Source organism: Centrocercus urophasianus, unplaced genomic scaffold (genome assembly GCF_019232065.1).
Source record: "Centrocercus urophasianus isolate 14NV4802_14NV808 unplaced genomic scaffold, USGS_Curo_1.0 seq_17, whole genome shotgun sequence".
NCBI lineage: Eukaryota > Metazoa > Chordata > Aves > Galliformes > Phasianidae > Centrocercus > Centrocercus urophasianus.
Window position 1 is genome coordinate 23,223,132 of NW_024884722.1, and position 15,957 is coordinate 23,239,088.

Below are 15,957 nucleotides of genomic sequence, written 5' to 3' on the forward strand. Positions count from 1 at the left end.
TGCAGAATACACCCATGCGCCCAGCCTGGAAACTGGCTCCCACCCTGCAGAGAGAGACAGGCCCCCTCAGTTGGGCATTCATAGTGGACCAGCTGGGGCCGTGGCTGGGGGCTGCAAAAGTATCCACGTTTACCAGCTCCAGTCTTGCAGACCCGTCTGCTAACTCCATCCAGGGCTTTCTCTCACAAGGCAACCAAATGTGTTAAGAAAAGAAATTGAGAAGATCATTTTCACACCTGGCTTACTGACTGCAGTACATTTTTCTTCCTTCACTGCAAAACCATTGCACTGGCCACTTGTCTTCCCTAACCTTTCAATATTAATGTGGCAAAGTGCTTTCTGTCCTGGAATGTTTTCAGTCTGTCAGAATGTTTTCAGCTAGAGCTGGCCGAAGAAATGGACTGCTTCAAAAAGGATTGAAAAAACTAAGTCCATCTCTGATAGAAAGGTCTTCTGGAGCAGGAGAGTGCCCTGATGTGTACCTCAAGTTAACATGGAGATATCCATAGAACTCATGGAAGAAATCAAAGCCAGGGCCTTAGGCTGTAACCCAGATGCAGATGGCGGTGCTTAGAGACTAACAGGGCAATCAGGCCCTCAGGCCCCATGTTCTGGAAAGCTTCCCTTTTGGTTCTCTACTGAACTAAAGATAGGGGCTTTGTGAGGAACAGATGAGCAGTTGTAAGCGTGACTTGACTGTAGAGGTCCTGTGTTCCTTCCTGTGAGTGCAGTGAAATGGTTGTGGTCAGACACCTGCTTCCTTTCCATCTGGAAACGGCTGCATTTAAGCACTGGTTAAACCCTGCCTAGCTGGACAACCTGTTTCTTTGTACTCTTCCAGCAAACTTCAGGCCCTTCCTAATGCTTAAAAACGAACAAACAAAATCCTAGCAAATTACTCAACAACAGACCAAATCATTTTATTTAGGCAGGGTAGCATCAGGGAACTTGTCATGCTACTGATGGTGTGGGGTCAGGGCTGCAATGGAGTTACTTAAGAGCTATGCTGAGGACATTGAGAGGGGACAGCACTTTGTTGCTATGCAAACTGATTCTTTTGGGAAACCAGGAGTGGTACATAGCAAGTCAGAGGACTTCAGGAGTAAAAAACTCAAAGAAGACCAATGACTGTGAAGTACTAGCAACAGGGGGAGCTGAGAGCAGTAGGAGAAAAAAAGGAGGTAGGAGGCAACTAGATACTTGAAGATTGCAGTTCTGATGATTTCATGTGCAGTCATTTGCAAACTAAGATGAAGGACTTTGCTGAGGCTGGTCAATTTTATATTCTAAACATGTGTCTTAATTTAGTGACCAAGAAGATTTTAAACAGCTGGGTTTTTCAGAAGATCAGTTTAGTTATAGGGATTTATTTTATTTTATTTTTGACTTGGAGAACAGGAAACAGCTTTGGAGTGAACTAAGAGCAGATTTTTGTTTGTTTGCTTTTGTTTTTCTTTGTGTATCCCTGAAAAGGATTAGCAGCATGCTAGAGACCAAGCAGTACCTCAGTTAAAAAAAAAAAAAAAAAGCAGTTTTTAACTCTTAAGAAAACAATAATATCGGCCAGGAGCAAAAATGAAGTTTATGTGCCCATTACTGTAAAGTTAAATGCTACCAGCTGTATTGTCTACCTTTTCAAAAGGAACTTAGGTGACAAATTTCCCCTACTTTTCATATTTAAAAATCTGTTTTGAAATCTGCCAGGTTTTCTGGTAAGGTGTTGAAGAGAAGATCAGGTTTATGAAGTGTATTAAATTCTCATTTAAAAAAAAAAAAAATCTAAGCTATATTTCAAATGTAGAGTCCTCGAGGGAGAAAATCACACATACCTTAGACTGAACTTCACCTTTCCTGGGACTGTAGAGCCTTTGAGCCCTTCTTTCTTCTTGTACTAAATTCCTGTGAGGAGGCACACAGGGCTCAACATAGGAAGGAAACTGGGGGAGAAAAAGTTCACTTTCTTCTTTTGGCTTCACTCATCTCACAAAAGCCTCCAGATGTAACTCCTTTTGTCTGAATATTTCTGTCTGCTTCAGACTGACATTTCCTCTCCTAGCTGAGAGATGGGCAGACATATTTATGGCAGAAAAGATAAATTGTGAAGCATTTCTCCATCCAGGTCTGCATTTGCTTGCACATCTTGTGCTTTCCCTGCAGCCAAACGTGCTTTCATGCATACAGGAGCACTTCAGGATGCCAAGGAGCATGAGGGGCTGCCTGGACACGGAGATGTACCCCTGGGTTCAAGGATATTGTTTAAGGCTTGTGGAGGTGAAATATGGCCATAAGCTAGCCAGCATGCATGGTCATTTGGGATCTCCCCAGCTGGGCAGAATGATATTGCCCAGTGTGGATGAAAGCCACCACTTGGTTACCTCCCATCAAGCTGTGGCATATCACACAGCACATGGCACAGCCATGGCCAGGAGGAACACCCAAGCCCCCTTTCTTTGCAGGGCTGGTGAGTACCTCGTGCTCGTGGCTTCAAGCCAGGCCTTTCCCAGTTCTTGGCACTGCTGAACAGCAGCTGCAGTGGTCCAGAGGCCAGCGCTAGATATTTCCACTCATTTGTTTTTTAAGCCTACGACCTCATCCTTACAAGCTCCATTTACTACACCTTTAGGATCCTATGAGGTGGGCAAACACCTCTTAGAAATTTTACTTGGCTCAGTAAATTCCTCCGGGTCCCTAGTGAGCCATATGGTGAGTTGACCCTGCCCCACTACTGGGAGACCCAGAGCAAGTGGCACATCTAGCATGGGGGAATGCAGTGTGTGGACAGGCTTAAAATACCCCAATTAGCTGTGTTTAAGGTTTAGCTTTTCCAACAAAAGTATCTGCAATTAATTAAAAAAAAAAAAAAAAAAAGAAAAAAAAACAACAACCCCCACCCACCAAATGAGTTACATTTGTGCATTATTTGGTTGTATACTACGAATTATGGTGGGATTGTGATTAGTGCCCTGTCTGTTAATCCAATTGAGCCTGACTGTGAGTGACTTACAGGGTTTTCTTCCAGAACATGAATGCTGGAGAACCAGAGGGCATTTTGTTAGGAACTGAACAGCTAGACTGAGTACTGTGCCACACAGGCAGACTTGCCTATACAGGAACTAACTGCATGCATACTCTTTTATGATGAAGCAGAACAGATCCTTTCAGGCCAGATCAGTGATCAGATGTGCACTGGCTCTAGTGTCTTTTTTCCTACAATAGCTATTAAAACCAGGCAATTAAATGTCTGTTGGCACAGTATTTGCTCCTGTGCTTTGGGACTTCCTGAGCCAGGGCCGCAGCTCTGTAGTTAATAACCCTTTAAGGATTTTAATTTTTTTAATGTTATTTTTCTAATCGTTTTTGAGCTCATTTCTTCTTTTGAATTAGAACATCCCATGGCTGTGAATTTCTATCTCCTGTGTGAAAATTTTGTTTTAATGTTATCTCAGATAATTTTAGCCAAAATTCCCTGTTTCTGGTAGGGAAGCACTCTAGAAGCAATGAGTACTTCCTCTCTTCTTCATGTCATTTATTGTTACAGGCCATGACATCACATTTGTGATCTCTTTTTCCAGGAAGAGAAGGTCCAGTGCACACAGCCTCTTTCCTTTCACTGGTCCTAATTTTTTCAGTTCTGCTTCATCTTTTCAGTGTTTGTGAATGCAAAATTAATCAGTAATGGAGTGATAAAGGCCATGTGGTGATGTTTTCTCTTTGGTTTGTTGTCCTGAATTCCAAATGTTACACTTGCTTCTTTTTTTTTTTTTTTTTTAATGAGTATGGTTACTCAGTAAATTATGCAAAACAACTTATTCCTGACAAATACTAGCAAACTAAAACCTACTATTGAATATGCACAATTTGGGGAGTCTTTGCAGCTGTGCATAATTTGTGTTTACCACTGCTGAATTACAGGAACCAACATTTCAGCCCATCACGAAGCACCAAGTTGCTGGCTGGCTCTGTGCAGCCTGGCTTGCAGCTCCAACACCTCCCAGCAGGATGGGCCTGCTCAGTCCCAACCCTGGAGAGTGTCCCAGTAAACGCTGACTGAGGTAGGTGTTTCCTGATATGTTCTGTTATTAAAGCTTTTCCTAAAGTTTGTTGAAGCATTGTGAGAGGCTTTGTTCGAATGAAATTTTGCAGTTGTGGTGGGTTGTATCAAAGCCTGTGTGCCTGTTTTTTGCCTGAAGAGGTGAGGATGAGGAGGATATAGAGGATGAGTGATGTCACTGGTTCCAGTAAGAGCAAATTGCTGTGTGAGCAGGTGTGGGTCTTACAGCTGATGCTGCTGAGGGGAGAGTTTGCAAATAGTATCTCCTAGTTCAGGGGGTAAATGATAGAGAAAAGCAAGACTGAGTGTGGTGTTCCTTTTGTTCAGGACCCCAAACAAACCACATGCTACACACTTCTCAGGAATGAGGATTCTGTATGTCCTTCTAGGTAGGTTTTCCACTTCTGAGTGGGAAGACCTGAATGTCAGCTGTCAGTGACTGGTGTTCTGGTCTCAGGCTCCTCTTTTGTCAGTGCCTCCTGTGTGCATCTTCTTGAGAGGGATGAAGACAAAAGAGGGCCTACCATGTGTAGCTGTTGATGCACTGGAAAGCCAAGATGCGGCTGGGTATGTGATGTGTTTTGGCTGACTTAATACTTGTAATCTTTGTGCACTGTTTGTTTTTCAATAAAGAACAATGAAACATTTTTACTTCAAAGTATGGATGTTATGTGAAATCTCTGTGATGCATTCCCCATTATTTTTCCTAAAGCGGGAACTTCTTAGTTCCTCTGTTATGAGCATTGTCTTTTGACTTCGTTCGTATATAACAGGAATGCAAATCACCTGGGAATTAAGAGTAAAGGAAAAGTAGTTTGATAATTTATGTTGCTACTATATTGTTTGTGTTAATCTATTTTTGTTTTCAATATGAAAAAGTTACTTCTGAGGGATAACGTGGAGGATGTGGTAACAGAGATTTGGCATTTTGCTGTTTGTCTGCTGAGCATTTTCTCTGGTATCAGTGGAGTACTGAACTTGGCATGCTGGCATTAGGAGAGCCCCTGGTTCTAGTGGAGGGAGGTATTACAGTTAGCTTGGCTTTGTGGCTATAGTTGCATATGGGAACAGAGATCTTGGCAATTTTTATACTGAAGAACAGTGTGTTTTGTGCTTAAAACAATAATTTACTACTAATTTACTGTCTTCTATGGGGTTCAACTAGGAGCATGTCTTTCATCATCAGATGGAAATTGCTTTTTTCAGGGCTTCAAATCTGCATGGTTTCTTGTCCAGTCTCTCCTTTGCACACACATGCATGCACATGTATATGTTTTGACTCTCATGCAAACTGAATGAGGAGAGCTCTCAAATCTTCCTAGCAATCAGGTTTGCTATGCAATGTATGTCATGTCACTATGTTACGGTGCTCCAAATGTCTGAGATGCACCATATTTGTATGAGCCTAGAACAGTGTGCTCATCAGTCTACTAAAAATACTTTCTGTCTAAATGAAGAGGATCCCTCATGTTAGAGGCCATATATCTAAACTACTAAGAGTAACAACCGCATTTTAATGTATTGCAAGAAAACCACACCACTCTTGCTGTTTTTTTTTTTTTTTTTTTTTTTTGCATTATTTTAATACAGCATTAAAATGCTAGAATACTAGAGAAAAGCTGTATACTATCCAGCAAATAAGGCACATGTCGGAATGCCATTTTATGGACAATCCACAACAGAGGTTTTACAGTCTCTTTAGCAATGTAGTCGCTCAGTAAGTTAGCTGTCATCTTGATTGCTGAAGCAGAACTGGTACCTCCGAGGCTGTTGTCCATAGGTTCTGTTTTTGTTTTAGCTGTACAAGTTTCTTAACAGTTACAGAAAATGAAATTGTACAAATAGCCAACTGAATCTGACAAGGTCAGTGGGCACAGCTAAACAAATGTAATAGTAATTAGGTTAATTTTTTTTAAAGCTGAAGAAATTCATAAGATACAGTGTTAGTTTTAGCACTAGTACACAATGCAGTGAGTGCTGTACTAAACAATCTTTTAAAGGAAACAAGAATCCAGTACAGGTTTGGGCAGACCTCCCATTTTAGCATGGTAAAATATCAAACTAAAAACCCAATCCTTCATAATATAATCAAACTACATGAAATGTAAAGTGTAAAAATGCTTCAAATACGTGCACATGCATATTCTATATTGCTATGAGTTCTAATTAAAATAAACATAAATCCTTACAATCATCTACTTCAATGCATTTCTCTTCCATCCTTTGATTAATATTATTGCTGTAGCCAGTACTGCATAGCTGAGCTCACAGTCTGCAAAGATTTGTGAAAGTTGAGTTGTCAGACAGCGTCCCAATCAACTCTTTTCCCCTCTCACCATGAAAAAGGACAAGAACTACCATTTGAAACTCAACGCTTGTGCTTCAGAGTCTCTGAAAGCTGAGTCTCTGTGGTGCTTTCAGCATCTTCTGTCTTTCACAAGGTCATAAAGTGACACTATACTGTTATTTGCTCTCACTTGCTATACATCTAGTGATAGCTTTTTCTAGCAATCCTTCCCCAAATACACATAAATAAAATGTATAAGCATTTTCATATAAGTCAAAGCACTTGAATAATATATTGGTTACTTAATACTGATATTTTCATCCAAGGATAACAAAAACAATATGGCTTAAAGAATTGCAAGTTTTTTTTGTCAGAATTATGTACCAACTTTCATATAATATTTTATGTAGACAATATTTCCTTCTTAATGTAGTTCTGTTGCATACTTTATACAGACAAAAGCATTGTAAAAAAAAAAAAAAAAAAAAAAAAAAAAAAAAAGTAAATTACTTCCATAAATATTTTCTTGAGGATACATCCCTAGTTCTGCAAAATACTTAAGAAGACTTTTACCTCTGTTAGTATCCTAGTTGAGAGGAAGGCCCTTCTGAAAGCTTCCAAGTTGTAAAAACTTTTTCCCAAAGAACAAACAATATTTTTACTAAAAAGGCCCTCAAATATATACAAAAAAGTTACTGCAAAGAGTTTCCAGATAAGATAACGATTCAGTATTACAAGAAATATTTGTAACCATTCAAAAATTTTAACATCTAGAAAGGTTTCCAAAATACACACATAGTATTAAAAAAAAAATTGAAAGAAACTCTATGTCAAGTATAACTCAAGATAAATACACATCTGCAAGTAAAACTGTAAAATACTTCATACAGGGTAAACATTTATATCAATCATCTATAGCTAGTAACTGCACACGATTGTCCCTTTGAAATTCATCCTAGAAACACAAACCATCATCCCTATGTCTAAGATCTTGACCAGCCCTCTGAGCACTTCAGCAAAATAGCAACATTAATGGACAGCAGTGGTTTTGCGGATAGGAAGGAGATGTGATGAAGCCTGATCTGGAGCAGAGTGATATCTTAGAGGATGATTTTGTGTGGGGATAGTTCCATCACATTTTGAAACGTTGGCAAAGGCAAATGGAAAGTGTACGTCACTTCACTTAAATCATAAACATGTGTTTTTGAAATCATTGCAATCGATTCAGTGGATAACTCTTAGCATCCACACTAGAGAAAAAAATGGTATTCCATTTGACTGCAGGACATAGAGAACTAATCTATGAATGCTGACATTTCCAAAAGCTTCTTACTATTTTAAAAGTAGTTTTATTTGGGAAATAACGGCTAGATCTTGTCAGGTATGCAACCCATGTTTAATCTAAATGTCACGTTATACAAAAGGTAAAATATAGAGAGCACTTCTTAATAAAAGGCTTCTTTCAGACAGCTGTGAATTCACATTTTTAGTTTACAAATTGTGTCCCATATAATGGGGAATTTAAAATACACTTATTTTCAGAAATAATATATACTCTTGTGTATTTATTTGAAACTAAGAGGCAACAGGAAGGCCTCAATTTTTTCTTGTGTGGCATCATTTTATGCCAGCCATAGCAGCAATAGAAACTGGCTAAAAGGGGGCCATCCTTTAAGCTACAGGGATTTCTTTCATTGTCATGAAAGGAAATATTTGTAACAACTTCAAAGGAGCTGCATCAAGTTAAAACAGCTAAAGCCTATGCTACTTATTTTGGATTCCCAATAATTTTCTCCAGTGCAGGGCCAATGCCAAAGAAAAACTTCATGTGAAATGTTCAGACCAACTAAAGAAATAATATGAGATATATTTTTCAAGAAACAAATGAACCAAAAAAAATCTGAAGGAGGAGGAAAATGTAAGAAAATCATCCCCAAAAAACTGCTGCATGCTGGATGGACCTATGGATCTGTAGGTGGGCAGATAATAGCAAGCATTTGATGAGGTTTAAAACTGGGCTTGACAGATAAAGGCAGAGAGAGAAATTTATTTCAGGTACGTCCCTGAGAATACTCTATTTAGGGAGACCTGCACTGATTTAAATTTCTTTACTGGAACAGCTTTGTTTCTGATAGCTGCTTAAAAATCCCTTTGAGGAATACTAGCTAATGGTCTAAATGTAGAGCTATTTAAAGAGAACATCAAAAAAGTATTCCTAAAAATACAAGTGGTAAATAAACTCATCCTCTTCCCACTCAAAGTATGACTTCTAGGGTTGTATTTTTTCAGTTTGGAAGGAGTTTAGCCTATGGGTAAATCACCTTTTTTTTTTTTTTAAATTTAAAAAAAGATAAAATTATAGGCAATTTGTTTTCTATTTTTTTTGATGTGAAATTGATATTAAGAAGTTTTCTTTCTGTGCCAATGACCACAAGATATTGTCTGGTTCTTAGAGCTGCGTGTTCTTCCAGCAAGACACCAAGCATACAGAAAAGCATGGAGCAGATGCTCCTATGAGCAAACCTTGGCAGAAGGGATGGAGGAACCTCATTCATGCTTCCTCAGCCACCAGCTTGCTAGAGAGAGGCCCTGAGCAGGAAAGAAAACAGGGTTGCCTTGCATTCTAGGGGAAGTTTGAGTTGAGCCCCGCAGACACAAGGACAAGGACATCCTGTCTGGGTTCCCAGTGCTCTCCTGTCCCACCCCTTGCCTCTCAGCTCCAGCAGAGACAGTGAGATCAGCACGCTGCTTCCAGCCCCAGGGGGCTGCAGTCCAAGTTCGGCAGGACAAAGTAGGGCAGTGTCTGGCTTCTAGCTTCTCCCCACATTTTTTTAATCTGTTCTTCCCCAGCACAAGTGCAGGGGAAAATAGATTTTCCTCCTAGATATTTTAGATATGCTTAATATTTCTTACATACTTTGTCTTCTACCTGGAAAAATGTGATATAAATATGGAACTCTTTTAACTCTACTTTTAGGAACTGTTACTCTACATGGAGAGTTGTTAAGTATGTTGAAGTTGATCACATATATTTTTAGGAAGTTTATTTTAAAATAAAACCTAAAAGCACCACCATGAAACACTGAATCTGGATAAACAGTTTTTAAGAGAACACTGTCATGAGAATAGCGATGATTGCATATAATGGCATTGGCAATTGGCCTTTGTTCAGTATCTGCTGGTATGCTCTATGTTGATGTAGCTATACCATGGGATGTGCTATTCTACTGATTTAGTGGTTATAAAAAGCAGGAATTATTTAAAAACAAAATGCTTGGCAGCAACGTTACGGAGAAAAATAATTCTCTGATTTTCTCCTGATGGTGTTCATCTACTTGTCCTTTAGTTGGATATGAAACACCAAGGATATTTCTGTTCATGTTCTGTTAAGCGCTCAAAAAGGAAAAAAAAAAAATAATAATTGGATTTAATGTGTTATTCTTTCAGTAAAAGCATGCATGCTGGAAACTAATTATCAAGATTAACAAGCTTTAAAATCCACCCTCAAAATCACCTGTGTATTTTATTCTCTTATAGGCAAGTTAGTATCTTTGTTTTTCTCTAAGGTATTTTTTTTCTGAATCTGTGCAAAAGAATGCATTTTTATTTGAAAAAGCTGAAACTGTATATCTTGACTGACGTAACTGAGATCTCTTATTAGTGTTAACATTCAATAATATTATTCTTCAGCTACTCTAGTTTATAGAACTACCATCTTGGCAAAACTAGTTTCAAAGTGATTAATTTTCTTTAAGATTTTAGAATTACATAGCATTTTTCATCCAGTGATGTCAAAACGCTAATAGATACTGAGTATGCCTCACAACACTGCTGTGAGGTAGGTGCACTGAAGTACGATTACCCCCCTTTTGCAGCTGGGGGAACTGAAGTCCAAGAAGGATCTCGTGACTTGCCCACAGCCAGGGAGCTAATGCAGGAGTCATGGTCAGAATCAACAAATCCCAAGGCTTTTTCATCAGACTGACCAGTGGGCTGTGTCACTTGGGCTACACATAAATAATGCAGTTTGTGAGATATGTATATTACCCTACCACCAGAATAAGCAGAAACTATTCTGCCCTGTTTAGAACAAAGCAGAGAAATGGTCGAAGTTTCACCTTAGAACAAATTCTAAAGACCTTCACATTTCCTACAGGAATGCTCACTGAGTTTTCAGTTCGCTTTACAAGAGCTTGACTGTACTTATTGGTTATGTTTTGGTATTACTTGGCACAAAACCCTCTCTGTATTAGTACTGTGGAATTAATCCTCAAAACAGATTTAATTCACATCAAGTTATGTAGGATTTTAAATATTTCCACTAAGTATTCACACAAATCAATCTCTAAAGGAAACCTCACAAAAATAGAAATGTTTTTTGTTTTTTTTTTAAAAAAAAAACAAACAAAACCCAAACCTAAAACCACACAAACCATTATCCCTGTAAGTTTTCTCAGTGAATTGCTTGTTTTGTCCTTATGCCCATGTATTCTTATACAGACATATAAACAGGATACTGTCTCGAGGTACTTTCAGCTCATCCCTGATGAGATACTACTTTGCAACAGGATCACCCTGCCCAAAGTTCCACCTGAAATGGGACAACCAAATATAACTCCTACATTTCTCCTAAGGTAAATAGGTGTTTCAGGAAGACAGGAAAGTGGGAATATTATAAAGAGTGTTCTTCATACCTCATAACACCTTATGGCTAAAAAGTTTTACATTGTAACAAATTTGTACAGTAGAAAACAGGACATAAAAAATATTTCCAGAAAGTGGCTTTAAAACTATTATAAATAGTAAGTTTGGCTAATTGTTCAATTATGGATTTGGAGGACAATTTTAAGCATTCTTATCCCCCTTTATTCACAGTAAATTTAGTGTGCTTGCAGCCTAATGAATAGCGCATACACATGCAAAACCTCTTGTAGCAGAATTATATGACAAGAGAAAGATCTGTTAGTCACACAACCAAGCCAATTTTATCTCCTCCAAAAACCTCTTGGAATCCTTCCCGATGCTATGGGTCCCATTATGGCATTCCCTTTCTGTACAACCACACCCTCAAACAATTATTCACTTTTTTTTGCCTCAAAATTGCAAAAAATGATTTTGCCTAAGCCCTGCCTGAGTGACACTAACAAATAGAAAAGTCCAAGAAAGCAGCAACACAAAACTCTCAGACTTTCAAAAACTGGGAAAACAATTATTTTCCTTCTTTTATGCTGTGGCTTGTTTAATCTCCTTTTGTCTTGTCATATAATAGGAATAATATTCCTGTCGTGGGTGAGTGCTTTTAATTAGTGGCCCCACAGTTATTTCACCTCTGCAAAACCCATTTATCACATATAGTCCTTGTGAATATTATATCTTGCCTAAAGAATAGTACTTCATTTCACCTGACCATGATATAGGGTCTGTGTAAACAATCAGCAGAACCTGCAACTGTGGTTCTGTTGTGAACACTATCAGTAATGCTTATACGTGTGTACATATATATATGTAAGCTTACATATATATGTATGTATACAAATTCACCATAGTCCTGTAAATACCTGTTGCATGTGTGTGCATACACAGGAGAAATGTTACATTCCGTTAAAGGTAAGGCATACTGTTAGGTTATAGATAGGCAATATTGGCAATTATTTTAGCTTTTATCTTGATGTGTTGTGTTGCTCTTGATCGTGTGCTGTCAGAGGATCTTTAAGGATGAGGGGGACGGGAAGAGGCCACTTGGAAGGTTTATTGCACACGGCGGCAGTAGTAGCCCAAAACTTTGCACTTCTCACACAGGTGCTGGGGATGTTCTTTGCTCTGGTCTGAAACGTCCAGGCCATCCGGCTTTTCCAGGGGTCTCTGCAGAGAAGGGTGGGAACAAGAGTTGATTCAAGGCTTTGTCACTGCTGTTAATTTCTACTACATGTGCTGAGCATACTTCTATGCTTAACCAGCTTTCTCCTCACAGTTACAAAAATCCTGCTGTCTGAGCAGACAAAATATTTTCAACTCTTTGCTTTATAGTGGCATGAAGTTGCCTCGCAATCTTGAATGTTGTTCTTCATAAAGGTTCTGTTTACCTTGCTGTAGGTAAACTAATGAAAGCCCGAATGGGGAGTATGTTTATGTGGTTACACAGCAATTTATTCCCTTGGCTCCAGTAACTGAGACATCCCAAAAGCATTAGCACTTCAAGCATGGGAATCCCACTGCCCAGAATGCCAGAAGGGTTAATAACACTGCGATTAGCTGCTGCTACAGGAAAACTGTTTTACCTATGCACAGATATCACATAAGTTAGTGAGGTCTCAATCCCGTATTTACGAGGCTGATGTTTGTTTGTTTGTTTTTTAAGTAGAAGAGCTGCAAAGCTATTAGTAAAAACAAAAACAACAACAACAACAACAAAGAACCAGAAAAACTATCTCTGTTGTGAACCTGACTGATAATTTGGATATATTACTAAAGAACACTTGTAGAATCACAGGGCTGGCAGTATATTTAACTAAAAAAGGGAACAAAGCTGCTTTGAGTTTAGTAATCCTTTTGAGTTTAGTAATGTGCTTTAATTTTCTATGACATGTAAGAAGTTTTGCAATCACTTGGAAAATATTAAGTATTTTAGTAGGGATATTGCTGTTTGGAAAATCTGATCAGCAGAAGTGATAGAGGTGCGAGGTAGAACATAACACTGATGTGCACAGTTTGTTTTATACTAACAAAATGCTGTAACATAATTTCTCAGCTTTCTTGGAATGTACCTGAAAAATGATTTAAATACTCAATGCCTTACCAAGAAGAAGACAGTGGAAGTTCTGTGGAACTGTGGTAGAGACAGTGCATGATGTGAAATCTCAAAATAAGCCATAAGCATCTCACTGTTCTTACAAGGATAGCAGACTACTGCTTATCTTTCTTATAACAAAGAAAGGATGAAAAAAAAAAAAAAAATGATGGCCATTTATCTTTTATACCTTCCCTAAATACTACAGGCCTGTCATCATCTTTAAAACCTGGTACACCTGGTCTTCTAAGTTTCCTGGTTATTTATTTTTAAATTCTGCATATCAAAGCCACCCATCTGAGTGTGAGTGAATAAGTATTGACCTTTCTGAAGCTTTTTTTTTCTCTTAGTGTTACTCTGTAAGAGCTGCTCACACCCTATAGAATGGAAGACTTTCCCAGTGTTCAGTGGTTACAGTCAGGCAAAATGTACTCTTTTCCTAAAAAAATAGTCTGCAACTTCTTGCTATAATCAGTTGTATTGGATTATAAGTACAACACTTGTTCATTATGTTGCATAGCTAGTAGAAAGAATGTATGGGAGCAACTCAGTAGTGATTGCCAATGTCTTGTCACCAGTTTAGGATTCCTACCCACAGCACGTTGCCAAAATTTTTCTCTGTCCTGGGCTAGAGGCTATGTGACCTTCTGAGCTTAAATTTGTTTATAATTTAATTTCAGGCTGTTTTTCCTTTCTTGGAGAGGGGGTGCTTGAACCTGTATTGGTTGTGTATGAGGAAGGAAGATTTTGGATCTATCGGCAGCCTCGATTGAGACTGCAACTCAAATGCTGGTGCATTCTGGGCTTCTGCCACAGCAGAGACAAGTTGAATAAGCTTATTGGGTCAGAAAAACTGCCTTTATGCCTGTTCCACAGCCTATTCCACCAACATCTGCCCATAAATTTTCCTCAACAGTTTGCATTACATAAATCTTCCTCAAAGATGATGTCCAGGTTTAGGAGCTCCAAGATTTAATTTATTCTCCAAAATGGAGAATTGTAGAGCTTTGAAATGTTGCACTTAAAACAGTCTATTTAACTCAGCTCTGATTGCTTCTACATGTTAGCTGTGTTCTGATTAAAGAGAAAAAAATACAGCAGTTATCATGTTTATTGATATAAGCCAGATTTTTTTAATACACATGGCCTTGGGAATCATTTTTCCTGGAAATAGTGCAAAGGACATTGGGAGTGTCTTGAAGTGCCAAGACTTTTTTGGACTGTTTTCAGAAACAATAGCTCTCCGTGGTTTGCTTTCCCCCTGCGTTGATTGAGCTCAGCTTTTTGGCCCACGAAACACTTCGATTTCAGAGATGTTATTGTTACCTCTGTGTTACGACACAGAGGCTGGGGAGAGAGGGGTTACAAGGCAGGAAGCTGGGTTTCCAAGGGCTGGCTGGAAGGAGCTGAGCTGAGCCCAAACACTGCTTTTGCTGAGGGCTGAAGCCTCAAAATGGTGGTGGGCTTGCACAGTTTGTGCCTAAAATGAAGCCCCAGTTTATCTCTGTGGTTTTCCTGCAAGCCAAAAATCCCTGCAAGAGCTCTGAGAAGCAGCTGTTTTCCTCCCATTCTTACTGCTGATGTTCTAATCATGTGGAGGCCTTTGAGGCAGTAATCTTGCAGACTTGCAACTTTAATGCTATGCTAAAAAGGATATTAGATAGCTAAAGGTCTGCAGGTGATGAAGTGAGATTTCATTTGTACAGGCAGCTGAGGCTGACTCAGGAGCACTCTCACCAGCTTTGGAGGGTGAAAGAAGAAGGTGGAGAGTGCTGAACAGTTGTGTGGCTGCACACTATGGGTAATTTGGGGAGTTGTCTGAATGCTGCAGAAGATCCACTCAGCTGAGGAGGCTCTCTAATCCTCCAGCCCTGTGCTGCCAGGAGCCCAACAGCAGGAAGGCTCAGTACACTCAGAGCAGGCCTGGGAAAGAGGACTGGCTGCTTGGCTGAAGGAACAGTGCCTTTCCTTAGAAAGAGGAGAAATGCAGCCTGTAAAAGAGCAGAAAGTCCTGCTATGTTTCTCTGGGAAAGGTATTCTTTCTTCTGTAAAAGGGATAGTTTAATGTTTTGGTTTTCTTTTTTTTGTAATGCAAGTAAACAGGATTTGATGGTCTACTTTCTGTAAATACTATGGGGAAGGGCATTTCTCAACGTCTTGAGTTTTTGCATCTTTTTCTTTAGCATTCTTTGGTAGTTGATGGCTGGAAACGACCTTATGCAGCTCCACCAGGAAGGCATTTGACAGCAGTGACTAAAGCCATTGCCCAAGGTGAATAAAACTGAACTAAATTTAAATTAGCAATTCCTGTCCTGCAAACTAACTTAAGACTGTGAAGTATTGCTTCCCCAGTCTACATGTACTGATTAAACTCTGTATTCCATAAATCCTTTTTTCAAAATAAAGAACAAAACATACTCAAAGTGACTCATATATACGTAATGTCTTAGATGTTAGTGGAAATGTCACAAGGACACCCTTTAGAGAAATTATTCTTAGTGGAAGCAAAATGGGTGCTTATATTTCTATTTAGAAGTTTGAATTTATTTTTTTTTCCCCTTTAGAGTGGAACAATTTGATTCTACCTCTGGTAGATAAACCATATCAAAATTTAAATGCAAGAAAACAAGTATAAGTACATTTCTGGACTCATTACATCAGGCCTTAATGGAGCAAATGAGATGAATAGATGACATTAGATCTGTGCGTAAAAATTGATTCTACAGCTAGAGGTGGCAGGATACTGATAAAGGGCAACAATCTTCAGGTGCATTAGCTTCTATGCTTCTCTCAAGGCACAGACACTCTCAAGAATTTGTACATTGTTAGTAC

The 15,957-nt window shown here is 38.9% G+C and overlaps 1 protein-coding gene across 1 annotated transcript in view; it reads right to left on the minus strand.

The window, feature by feature from the left end:
• Positions 1–6,810: 6,810 nt before the first annotated feature.
• The window catches only part of ZCCHC24 (zinc finger CCHC-type containing 24), a 106,759-nt gene continuing 97,612 nt past the window's right edge, over positions 6,811–15,957 (minus strand). The window contains exon 4 of the mRNA XM_042817896.1: positions 6,811–12,200. Coding sequence (XP_042673830.1) covers positions 12,087–12,200 — 114 coding nt within the window. The 3' untranslated portion in view covers positions 6,811–12,086. The remainder of the gene's footprint in view (positions 12,201–15,957) is intronic.